Source organism: Odontesthes bonariensis, chromosome 4, assembly GCF_027942865.1.
Source record: "Odontesthes bonariensis isolate fOdoBon6 chromosome 4, fOdoBon6.hap1, whole genome shotgun sequence".
In the NCBI taxonomy this organism is placed as follows: domain Eukaryota; kingdom Metazoa; phylum Chordata; class Actinopteri; order Atheriniformes; family Atherinopsidae; genus Odontesthes; species Odontesthes bonariensis.
Window position 1 is genome coordinate 18,019,096 of NC_134509.1, and position 12,822 is coordinate 18,031,917.

The following is a 12,822-nucleotide window of genomic DNA, read 5'->3' on the forward strand; positions in this document are numbered from 1 at the left end:
TGCTGCTTTTCTGTAAAAACATCTATTGTTTATCCAGAAGAATCACTTCAACATTTGATCCTCCTGAAGCTTCATCCATTTTCTTTTCCCAGTTAAACTGAAGTTGTTTTTTAATATCTGAGTTGAAGAACCGAGGGTTGAACAGACTGTAAACTCTCCGGAGGTAAATGTGTGATCTGTAACCTTCAGCTGCTTATATAATATTAATGTGGCTTTTTACTGAATTATCCAGGATATGAATCCACAATGAAAATAATCAGCCACATCCCAATAGTGAGAAATAAGATTTTATAATTACAGCAGGTAATGAAATATATTGTCTGACAGTGTGTGTTCAAGATTATTCTAATGTAGTCTCAGCATGTGGTCCTGTAACACTCAGTCAAGTTAAGGTTCCTCCAATGGACACGAGAACATAAATAGCTTGTTTGATAGACCCTTAAATACGACTCTTTCTGGTGTCCTGTAAAGTACCGCCCCTACAAGCCGCAGGAGGGAAATACGACTTCTTTAAGTGTTTCCACATCAGAGTAGACGTTGTTCTCTTTCATTTAAAAAGCTACAAAGTCCTCATAAGAAGGAAGGAGGGTGGTTGGATGTAGCAGCGGCACAGACTGCTTTCAATCATGCACCTCTATGTGAGGTGAGATCAAGACCAACATACGACAACTCTTTCCTCTTCTCTGACTTCCATTCAGTCTATAACACAGCATCACATTACTAAAACCATTCATCCATCCATCTGAACCTTAACTGGGTCCGGACAGTCTAAGCAGAGATCCCCAGACCTCCCTCTGCCCAGCCTCCTCCTCCAGCTCTTTCTGGGGGATACCGAGTTGTTCCCAGGCCAACCGAGGGATACAGTCTCTCCAGCAGCTCCTGAGTCGAACTCCTCCCGGTAGAACATGTCCGAAACACCTCAGTAGGCAGGCGTCCTGACCAGATACCTGAACCACATCAACTGGCTCTTTTCGATGCAGAGGAGCAGCAGCTCCACTCTGGGCCCCTCCTGGATGACCCAGCTCCTAAGGGTGAGCCCAGCGACCCTTTGGAGGGTCATGACCATCATGACCATCGGTCAGGGTTGGAATGTAGATCGAATAGTGAATTGACAGCTTCACCTTCTCTCTTCACCACAACAGACCGGTCCAACACCAGCAGTACTGCAGATGCTGCCCCACTCCACCTGCCAATCTGCCGCTCCTTTATACCCCCACTCGTGAACAAGACTCCAAGATACTTAAACTCCTCCACTTCAGGCAGTGACTCATCCTCAGCCTGAAGTGGGCAATCCACCCTTTTCCAACGGAAGACCATGGCTGATGATCACATGAGTATTGAACTCCCCAGTAGGACATTGGAGTCCCTAGTTCTTTCCTGCACCGAACCCAGAGACTTCAAGAAGATTGGGGCCAACAAACTGTCATTAGGAGCATAAACGCAAGCAACAGTCAGCCCTTTCCCCGACTCAAAGGTGCAGGCAGACCACCCTTTCATCCACCAGGGAAAACTCCAACATTTGAGCCCACAAACGGGGAGCTGCAAGTCAGCCGACCTCCGCATTCTTTTTACCAGGCGTTCATCAGCATCAACACCATTTTTCTCATGCTGTTGCTCTCACGACCAGTAGAGGTCTCCTGTTCTTTGAACATAATTATAGATAGATAGATAGATAGAAAGATCAATCTATCAGGGGTTGTGTTTCTTGTTTTGTGGGTCCAATGAGGACAAACCTGCTGTCAAACTCGATGACGTGTCAGAGCCTGATTCTGATCCATGTTTGTTCAGGAGCAGTAAAATCTACAGCTGCTGCAGTAACTGCGGCAGTAACTGCTGCTGTTCTCCTGCCTCTCGTCTTCCTCTCTGCCTGTCTGTGGATCCGGTGAGCAGCTCTGTTACATTATTGTTAATTAAACTCATTCAGTCATGTTCAGAGTTCATATGTTCAGCTTTCGTTCATCATCGATTCTCCTGAGCAGAACAAAGAGGACCTCCAATGGATCATCTGAGCCTGAGCTCAGAGCAGACGGCAGGGAACAGGTGAGGACACTCGTATCATTGTGGTAGAAAACTACAACATTTGGCTTTGGACTCATTATTCTGTTGTAGAACTAAAAACTGACTCCACTGAGAAGAGCCTCCCTTTGCTGTTTGCTGTCCTTCTTTAACTTCCATGTGTTTTACCACATGTGAAGTGTGTTGGTGGTCAGGGAAAGCCAGAGGAGCAGGATGAGCCTCAGTATGCCAGCGTCCACTTCAGCAACAACCAGGCAGATCCTCTGTACTCCAACAACAGAGCAGCTCAGCCTCACAGACACTCAGAGGAAGTTACTGAGTACGCTGTTGTCAGGTTTCACAGAGTCAGTCCAGCCCTGAGGTGAGCAGCTCCTCACACTCTGACATCACCACACAGACTCATTTCTGCTGCATCTTCCTGCTCTGTTGTTACGTTTTCAGCATTCATGGGATTCAATGGGAATGACACCATTTACTGCTGTATCTGCACAGTCAGCTGATTTCTCTTTTTGTCTCCCTGAACCAGAGCTGAGGAAACCAGAGAGGATGCATCCGTGTTGTACAGCACCATCAACAAAACCAGATGAACCCAACAGGAATTTGTCAGCTGATACTTTTAAATTTTTTCTCTCTTTTTAAATCTCATTTGAGCTTAAATCTAATTGTTACATGTCATACATCTGCTGTAATGTTTATAGAGAGATTTAACTCATTTCAGGGTCTCTGTCTCTGACGTTTTACATCAAAACTCCATCAGATGGAGCTCTTGTATCTTTTTTTCTGATATTTGTAAAGTAGTGGAACATCAAACCATCACTTTGGATCTGATCTGCTGTTATATTCATGATATTGACAGTCATCCATCATCAGGTCCTTTCTGACATGTAAACCCGTTTCACCCCTCAGATGTATCACAGTTCTGTTATTATTACAGATTACTGTTCAGGTGAAACTGAAACTCAAATCCAAAATCAAAAGCTCTTCTACTACACCTCACCACTCTCATGTAACCTGTGGTGTGGCAATCAGAGTATAGTTCAGATGTATGCAGACACATGTGTCTGGTGACTGTTACTCTTGTGCTTTTAGATCTAACTGCTGCATCTGACACAGTGGAACATACTGTTTTACTCTCTGGTTTGGAGCAGTGGGTGTTGGGGGTGTAGCGCTGGAGTGGTTCAGACCTACTGGGTGGAGCAAACATTCTGTGTTCGCTTTGGTGAATTTGCATCTTCCCCAAGGGCTCGGTTTTAGGTGCCCTCCTCTTCTCTCTTTATCGGCTCCCACTTGGCTCAATTCTGAGGCACCACGGTATTTACCTCCAGTGTTATGAAGATGACAGTCAGGTTTACGGAGCTCTTAAAAAGAAAGAAGAATTAAAAAAAAATAAAAATCAAGTCTTTGCTCTCAAGTCCAAGTCAAGTCCAAGTCCTAAGATTTTTGTTTCGAGTCCCAACCAAGTCCTAACAAATCGATTATAATTAATGATACGGATCATGACCACGCCTCAATTAAGTTGTTTATATTTTATTGTTAATGTTCTGCCACTTATTCATTTGTTTATTTTTATTAATATTGTGTTTAGATGCTTCGTCAATATAAGCACTGCCTTCTTGTGCCAATAAAGCTATTTGAAATTGAAAAAATTGGGCGATATCTTTATAGTATCTTTTTTTGTGTGTATTGGCATTAATTATCCAGCCAAGACTGATAACAGGAGTGCATTTGTAAATCAATAGACAATAGACTTTGGGAGGTATTTCTCCTTTTATTTCTACACAAACTTGCAGAAACTTGCATCACTGTGCACTGGTAATCCATATTAAATTTCGTTGCGAAAAATTGCTTCTGTCGTGTTTTATTTGACATTTTGTACTGGATGTTAGTTGATATTACTCCGCCACTGCTAAGAAAATAGTGCGAGCATGAACGAGCTGCCAAATAAAACATGACAGAAGCAACTTTTCGCAACGAAATTTGGATTACCAGTGCACACCAGTAACCACTCCGGTGAGTTGATTATTTTGAAAACGGACGTTTATTGTGCTTTTACGGACCTTTTTGGACATGCGCATGACTTGCCGTTCTGAAGCAGGTTGCGATGAATCAAAATTAGGCAAATACCGGAGACAGCAGTAAACATTAAAAAAGCGGTGAGGGGGGTTCTAAAACATTGCAGACGACTCAGAAAAGAGGCTTAATGTTGAAAATACCGCAGTTCCCCTTTAATGCGCTCATGTGCGAGTTTCAACACGTTTTTTAGAATTAAGTGCAACACCGCTGCAGCAGCAAAAGCGTAAGTTTAAATGTAGTCCTTTGCAATCACAATAATATTACAGGGAAACTGCTTGAATGGTAGCCCATTCATTTATTTCATTTAGGTGCAATCCCGTGGGGGAGAAGCGCACTTCAAACAGGTGAGACCTCGGCATGGAGGCTCATTTTGATCATGTTTTACACTGTAAAGTAAATATTAAGTGGCTATTTGACTGTGCAGTTATTTTATTCCCAACATAATGCTGTTTTCACACACATAAACTATGTCTTCTCATCTATATCTTCCATCCATCCATTATCTATACACCGCTGAATCCGTCGGTCGGGTCGCGGGGGGGCTGGAGCCTATCCCAGCGGTCAATGGGCAAGAGGCGGGGTACACCCTGGACAGGCCGCCAGTCCATCACAGGGCCACATAGAGACAAACGAGACAAACAACCATACACACTCATAGTCACTCAGAAGGACAATTTAGAGTCATCATCTATATCATGTTCTGTTAAATAATTAAGCCTATTTAAACTAACACAGACTTCTACTGAGCCAACAGAAAGAAGGCAGATGCCAGTAAAACGGGTGGTGGCCACCACCTCTAACAGGAGGGCAGTGGGTGAGGGAATCCCCGGAGGGAATCCACCCCCAGGACACGAGTGCCTTTATAAAATATAATAGGCCTATATATGTATTTTTTAAGCCTATTCATACAAATATTTATTTGTCTTTTATGTCTTTTTTTCTTTTGTCCCAACACATTCTGATGGTGCCGCTCAAAAAGATAATTGTCTGTAAATGCAAAAATCTATGCGCGGTCTGATAACCATCTCCTGATGAATATTTATTTCTCTGCGCAATAATGCTGCACCTTCATCCACGGGATCGTTGTCAAAAGGACATGTTGGTGAAAAAAGTCGCCTCCTACTGTGCCTAATGGACTTCTAGAAGTAGAAGAACTCGCTCTGCTGACTGAATGAATGAGGAAATCAAATGGCGTGTGTGGCTGAATGAGGGCGGAGACAGAAAGAAACTCGAGGTTTCTTGAGGAAAACCTGGTCCCGACCAGGTTAGGTTCAGAGAGTCTGTTACTACGGTAACTGACCGAGAGGTTAAGTTACCTCTCTTTGTGAAACAGGCTAGAGTTACCCCTCTTTCTCGGGGTTGAGTTACCTCCCTTTGTGAAACGGAAAACTCAGTTTCCCTCATTTCAGGGTTAACCAACTCAGAGTTTTCACTAAACCTGCTTCATGAAACGGACCTCTGGTTGAACCACTGGTCACAGCTCTGGTTCCTTTTAGTGACGAATGTCAAACGAGTGATTAACACAGCTAATCATCAATCAGGTCATATGTCATATGTCTTGTAGCATTATATTAATTGCAAATGAACTTTTTAATCTTAATTCCATTCTCCCTCCCTCCCTCCCAGACCACCACCTCTATCTCTCATCCCATTTACAATGTTAACTATAGGCAGGGGTCATCAATATGACTTGGCCTTAATGGCCTCTGCCATAAAATTATAGGCGGAAGTGGGCGTGGCCAATTAAAAAAATCTTCAACTCCATTCAGGGAACATGGTTATGTATAAAGTTTTTGAATTTGCGACATACGGTAATTCACCAAATGCTGAGGGAATTTTAAATGTCTGTAGGGGGCGCTATTTCGCCATTTTGCGTTGAACGTGTGCTAGCAACCAAAAATATTGAATTTTGGATCCGGCCGCAAGACTTGCCAAAGTTTGGTGAGTTTTTGAGCACGGGAAAGGGGCGAAATTGGGGCACGAAAAGGGTAAATAATAATAATAATAATAAAAAACATTACAATTTCAATAGGGTCCTTGTCGGACGAGCCCTAATAAAAACGTGTGCTTACTGTAAGACGTCGGACCCCCCCGCTCCCTCCCGCCTATGGTTCAGGGTGTTTGGTTTGGAAATGATTTATTAAAAGGCGCGTTTTCACCATAAACCATAATAACCATAATAAAATTTTTCACCATGTTACTTACATTTCTTTGTGTCGGCTAGCTTTAGTAGCGCCGAATTCGTCGGAACAAAATTGGAAATAGCCGGTATTTTGTCAGGTTTTCAACACGTTGGGGATCTAAACGACTACTTTCTCGACTGAAAATGTTTCAAATGTTGCTAAAGTTTACAGAGTTTAAAGCTTAAGCGAAATCAGCTTCAGGCTGGCTGATTTCGGCTCGGGCAGGAGCGAAATGCATTGTGGGTAAACGCTCTGTATACTGTTTGATCGATGTGCAGTATGGAAGTATGCAGTTTGCAAGTATGTAGTATCTAGTATGCGGTTTCGAACACAGCCATACTGTCCATACTGGACTTGTCGGAAGTACGGACTTCTGAGTACGCAAGTACGCTCATTGTGCATTTGGAACGGAAGCGTACTTGATTATGTACTTGATGATGTCAAAGACGTCGACGTTGCCGCCAAAAATAAAAAAAAACGTAAAACGATTGTTTTTGATTTTTCTGTTCATTGCTGCCCATGTGTGATTTCAACAGCAAAGAAATATCAAAACTTCTAAATAAGATTGAAAATGGACCGAGCCCCCTAAACACATCCTGGATTTCTTCCTTGCCTCTTCCAAAAGTCTGTTTACCCTAAGTGCTCCCCCTGCTGGGCCCCCAGCTGCTATTGTTTCTTCTTATCCAAATCCACTGACTGGACTTTACTGCCTCATCTGACACTTCCTTCACTATTTTCCTCACACTCTGTTCACTTACACCCAGCTCCCTCAACAATGAGACCACTAGAGCTGGGACCACGTCACACATGTGCAAGTCTCAAATAAGTCCCAAGTAATTCTTTCTTGGGCAAGTCAAGTCAAGTCAAGTCCTGTAACAGGTCAAGTCAAAGTCAAGTCACCTTATTATTACAATTTTACCTGCAGAGTCTGATCTTAATAAAGTGAAAAGACAAGATATAAGTAACTGTCAGTAAACATCATTGGCCAATGTGTCCAACCTGTCCACCCCGTATCATATCAAGCTAACATTAGCTAACTGCCGACTAGGCTAACAAGATAATATTAGTTAATATGACAAGCACTTACTGGTCAGAATGGATCTTCAAATGACAAACAAAGTTTGAAGTTGTCGTCTGGCTGTCCGAGATGTCTTGCACTGTGCTGTTCGTCTTTTGCTGTCAAAATGGTAATTACAAAAGCCGAAGACAATGACTCTCTGTACCCCTCCCGCTGACATGTTGATGCATATCTGATATGAGTTTATTCTCTCCAATAAACACGTAAGGTATGTAGAGAGGGCTTGACTGATTGACAGGATAGTGATTCAATCATGACGCCATTCTCAGCCTGCGCTCCTACCGGGTAATCAATATTATTAGGGACCGAGCAGTGAAACTGCAAGGACCCTATTGTATCTGTATGAGTTCATCTATATTCTTATTCTTTCTTTCTTTCTTTCTTTCTTTCTTTCTTTCTTTCTTTCTTTCTTTCTTTCTTTCTTTCTTTCTTTCTTTCTTTCTTTCTTTCTTATTCTTTGCAAAAGGTACTCGAAAACTCATGAAATTTTGCGAGCACCACCTGCCAGTCGACGACATGAAAAAATCTAAACTTTATATATTTGGGAGTCGCTCATTGACTTTGTAGCGCCCCCTACGGTGCTTAAAAATGGTCCCCGCATTGGGGTTAGTTTCGCGTGGGACGACAAAATTCGGTACACTCATTCATCATGCCCAGATGAATACAATCATCATCGCAAGGTCATGACACTTGGCACACACGTCCACCCTGTCGACCTCATACATATGTAAAGGGTATCGTGTGTGGGCGGAGCAAAATGGCTCAGTGGCGCCCCCTAGAAATTTTCAAAAACCCCTCCGCATTGGGGTTATTATGTGCTTGTACGTACGCAGAGGGTATCGTGCGTGTGGGCAGAGCTGCGCGACTACGACGTCCAGCGCATGCCCCAACGTACGCACATCTCGGTCCCGCATACAGCTGCTTGCAGCTTTCTAGTTTTATATTCAAACTGAAAACATGAACTGAATAACACTCAAGTCATTTAAGTCATCGTGTCTCAAGTCAAGTCAAGTGCTGAGTCTTTAACTTCCAAGTCCGAGTCGAGTCTCGAGTCTTTTATTGTTTGTCAAGTCAAGTCACAAGTCATCAAAACAGCGACTCAAGTCGACTCGAGTCCAAGTCACAGTGACTTGAGTCCCCATCTCTGGAGACCACGGACTTTGCAACAAATCCTCTACATCCTACTTCCACTGGACAGATCCTAACTTTCCATCCTCGCTGCTTTGCTTCTGCCCCCAACTCCACATATCTTTTTTAGCTTTTTCCTTTCATATGCTTCTGCTACTAATTCCTCCCAAGGAACAGTCAGCTCTATGAAATAGACTCTCATTCTACTCCTAGACCACAAGACTATATCAGGCCTTAGATTTGTAGAGGGGGAACAACAAGCTTATTTCCTAAATCTACCTGCATCTCCCAATCACAAGCATCCTCCAAGCTGCCTTTCCTCCTTATCATCTTATTAACTTTCTCCCCAGAGAAATTCTGAATGGGGATTCAGTAGTATTCATTCACTTTGTGGCCTTGTGTGGGAACAATCAGCTCATCTTAAACTGTCTCCATCCAAGGTGAAGAGGTGGACGTGGTTGAGGAATGACACCTGGGGGTTCACCTGGAGAGCAGACTGGACTGGAGATGCAACACTGAACTAAGACTTGGTACTTCGTTGGCTCTGGAGTTTTAAACATGGGGTTCACCACATTTTAGCTGGTCTGGTTGGTCTCCATAACCCCAACCTCAACTCCTGACATAAATGGTTCGAGCACTCATGTTTTGGTGCCGGAGTGAGAGCTTTGGTGGTTGAAACAGGAAGAACTGGCTCTAAGTTCGCCTCTGGCTCCGAACCAGCTTTGGGTCTGCTTTAGTGGAAAAACCCTCCATGAAACTTTTTCTTATGTCCAGTTTGTACTTAACCTATTAGTTCCAACATGTTCATCCAGCTGTTTCTTTTTAGGATCACTTCTAGTAACTTTAGTAACTTCTTTTTGCCCTTGTTTAGACTTTTTTGGGGTCACACTTATTCTGAAGTCGTTTAAAGTTTTGAACAATCGTTGAACTCTTACTTTATTAAAAAAACAGAAGCAAACAGATTTATTCTTTAGTTACTTCTCTGTTTCGTACAAACAGTGACGCGTGTGACGTGCACTCAACATAAATCTTTATTTTCTCTGTTGTTGGAGTCTTTAACTTCCTGAAATCAGTTCTGTCGGCAGCAACATTTTGCTTTTCACGTCCTTTTCATTGATCACATCATCAGGTCAAAGTTCAGGTCACTCTTGGTTTTTATCTTTATTGATTTGTTCCATTTATTTAGCTACTTCCCTGCAGCAGCTGCTGAATCAGATGTGGAAGCAAAGAGTTGAGCTCAGTCTGTTCATGCCTCCAAGGAACTCTTCCTAATGTGTGCAGATATGCTGCCCTCAGCTGGAGGCAGGAGGAAGCACCCAAACACTGAGAAGAGTTGACTGAGATTTTCTTCTGCTCAGCATTTAACTGCAGTGATCGAGATCCATTCACCTCAAAATATGGTTTCATCCACTTTACATGAACTGTTTAACCACTGAAAGAAAAGAAACCTTATTTTTAGGACTCACATTAAAATTACAGCAGAGAACTGTTTGGCTCCTCCTACAGTAAAAACAAATCCCTGTGACCGCTGCACATGCACACCCATACAGGAGAATTCGTCAAGCAACAAGGTAGAGTGATGTTACAGGACTTAGAATAAGATATTTTATAATAACTTACATTTATGAAGCATTTGAACGAGGAGTGTATGTGAAATAAGTACATGTGCAACATAATCCGTGTTGTGTTGAAGTGCTGTAGGATACCAGAGAACCTGTTGGAACCTGCTGCAAACATTTTAACATGAGAAGAACGTATTTCTGTGTTCGTCTGAAACTGACCTGAGAGGCTCACTGAGGCCTCATCTGTGGGTCAGAGGTGAGAACGAAAAGGTTAGAACTTACGTTTAAACACAGAACAGGGATGAACACACTGCTGCTGGAACCTGTTTATTGTTTATTGTCAACCAGCAGCCACAACTGAAAGAAAATAGTGGAACATTTTTGCACTTTTATAAAATATATATTTAAGGTTTTCCACACAAATATCCGCTCCCCTTCCCTGTCACCACCTCAGATGGATGCCTAACCCTAAACCCAACACATTTCCCTGTTCTTTGGGATTCTGGTCTGGATTCATTATTATTTATCGGTTCCTTGGTTTGCTCTCTGTTCCGTTTGGTGTCTGTATGTAGATTCTTGTTCTGTCATTACTCCCAGTTACCCTCAGTGTGGTCCTCAGCTCCACTTCCACATCTGTCTCCACTCAATCAGCCACAGCTGCATTATTTCCTCTGTGTAAAGACTCCTTTCAGTCCTTGTCATATCTTTACCACTACTTCATCAACTGTTGTCTGACTGACTAGTTTATTTATTTAGAGTTTCGCATTCCCGGCTCGGTTGTTCGTGGTTTGTTTTATAATAAAGATCTTAGTTGTTTGTCTCTTACTTCTGGACTGCTGCCTCCTGCATCTGGTTCTTCCAGCATCATTCACCCCTGATCATTGGGACATGACCTAATAACCTAACCCTTACATTGAATATTTAACCATGTTTTGAGCCTTAAAAATCCCTTTAAAAAAACTGGAAAATCACAAAACCACACAAATATAACAGGCTTCACCGCCAGAGGGTTCCTGGTTCGAATGCCTGGGTCCTTTGTTTGCATGTTTTTCCCTGAGTGTGCGCTGCTCGCCTCCAGGTTCTTCGTCTATCTCCCCCCTGCCAGAAACATGCATGTTAGGTTGATTGTTGATTTTAATCCTCTGTAGGAGTGAATGTGTGTGAACGTCTTTGTTTGGTCCTGTAATGAACTGGCAACTTGTCCAGCCAGCGTGCACCCCGCCTCTCACCCAATGGCAGCTGGAACAGGCTGCAGCCCCCCTGCCACCCTGAATTGGATTAGAGAAGTATAGAAAATGGATGAATGGATGGAAGTACACACACACATCTATGAAAAGCAAAAATATTTTTTATCTTCTCACACATGGAAACAACTCTTCAGCTGGTACAATAACTCATCATAACGAATGTTAAAAACTACCAGAATTATGAGAAGAAATCATTCCAGCAGCACAAACAGGAAATGTTAATAAAAAATCTGTGTTTTCATAGAAAAAAGATCAGAAAATATCAGGAAGATACAAGAGCAGCTGGCTGCTGCCGTGAGTACGCCACCATTAAAGAAGTAAAATGAAGGGCAACTCTGAGCAAAAAGGATGTTTAAGGTAAAGTAAATATTTTAAATACTGGAACAAATTCAGTTGTGGAGACTGTCCTCCTCCACAAAACATGCAACTGTGCCTTCATCCAGGCAACTAAACGGTAAAAATGGCGCCCGTGTTGGACTATAAACAGGTTGTTTTCTGCTGTATCCAAGTAGTTTTGATGCTGTGTACACAAGTAGACCTGCAAAATGGGCTCCATGATGGTTATGGTCACCATCCCCCCATCCCTCCATCCATCCATCCCACCATCTCACCAATCCTCCATTCATCCATCCCTCCATCCATCCATCCATCCATCCATCCATCCATCCATCCATCCATCCCACCATCCCACCAGCCCTCCATTCATCCATCCCTCCATCCATCCCACCATCTCACCATCCCACCAGCCCTCCATTCATCCATCCCTCCATCCATCCCACCATCCCACCATCTCACCAGCCCTCCATTCATCCATCCCTCCATCAATCCCACCATCTCACCAGATTCATCCATCCATCCCACCATCCCACCATCTCACCAGCCCTCCATTCATCCATCCCTCCATCCATCCCACCATCCCACCATCTCACCATCCCACCATCTCACCATCCCACCATCCCACCAGCCCTCTATTCATCCATCCCTCCATCCATCCCACCATCCCACCATCTCACCATCCCACCATCTCACCATCCCTCCATCCCTCCATCCATCCCACCATCCCACCATCTCACCAGCCCTCCATCCCTCCATCCCTCCATCCATCCCACCATCTCACCAGCCCTCCATTCATCCATTCTCCATCCATCCCACCATCCCACCATCTCACCATCCCACCATCCCACCATCTCACCATCCCTCCATCCATCCCACCATCTCACCAGCCCTCCATTCATCCATCCCTCCATCAATCCCACCATCTCACCAGATTCATCCATCCATCCCACCATCCCACCATCTCACCAGCCCTCCATTCATCCATCCCTCCATCCATCCCACCATCCCACCATCTCACCATCCCACCATCCCACCAGCCCTCTATTCATCCATCCCTCCATCCATCCCACCATCCCACCATCTCACCATCCCACCATCTCACCATCCCTCCATCCCTCCATCCATCCCACCATCCCACCATCTCACCATCCCACCATCTCACCATCCCACCATCTCACCATCCCTCCATCCCTCCATCC

The 12,822-nt window shown here is 43.7% G+C and overlaps 1 protein-coding gene across 1 annotated transcript in view; it reads left to right on the top strand.

Moving 5' to 3' along the window:
• The window catches only part of LOC142378146 (sialoadhesin-like), a 30,876-nt gene extending 27,213 nt beyond the window's left edge, over positions 1–3,663 (top strand). Inside the window, exons 16-19 of the mRNA XM_075462374.1 lie at positions 1,789–1,882; positions 1,980–2,040; positions 2,196–2,377; positions 2,543–3,663. Coding sequence (XP_075318489.1) covers positions 1,789–1,882; positions 1,980–2,040; positions 2,196–2,377; positions 2,543–2,603 — 398 coding nt within the window. The 3' untranslated portion in view covers positions 2,604–3,663. The remainder of the gene's footprint in view (positions 1–1,788; positions 1,883–1,979; positions 2,041–2,195; positions 2,378–2,542) is intronic.
• Positions 3,664–12,822: the final 9,159 nt, after the last annotated feature.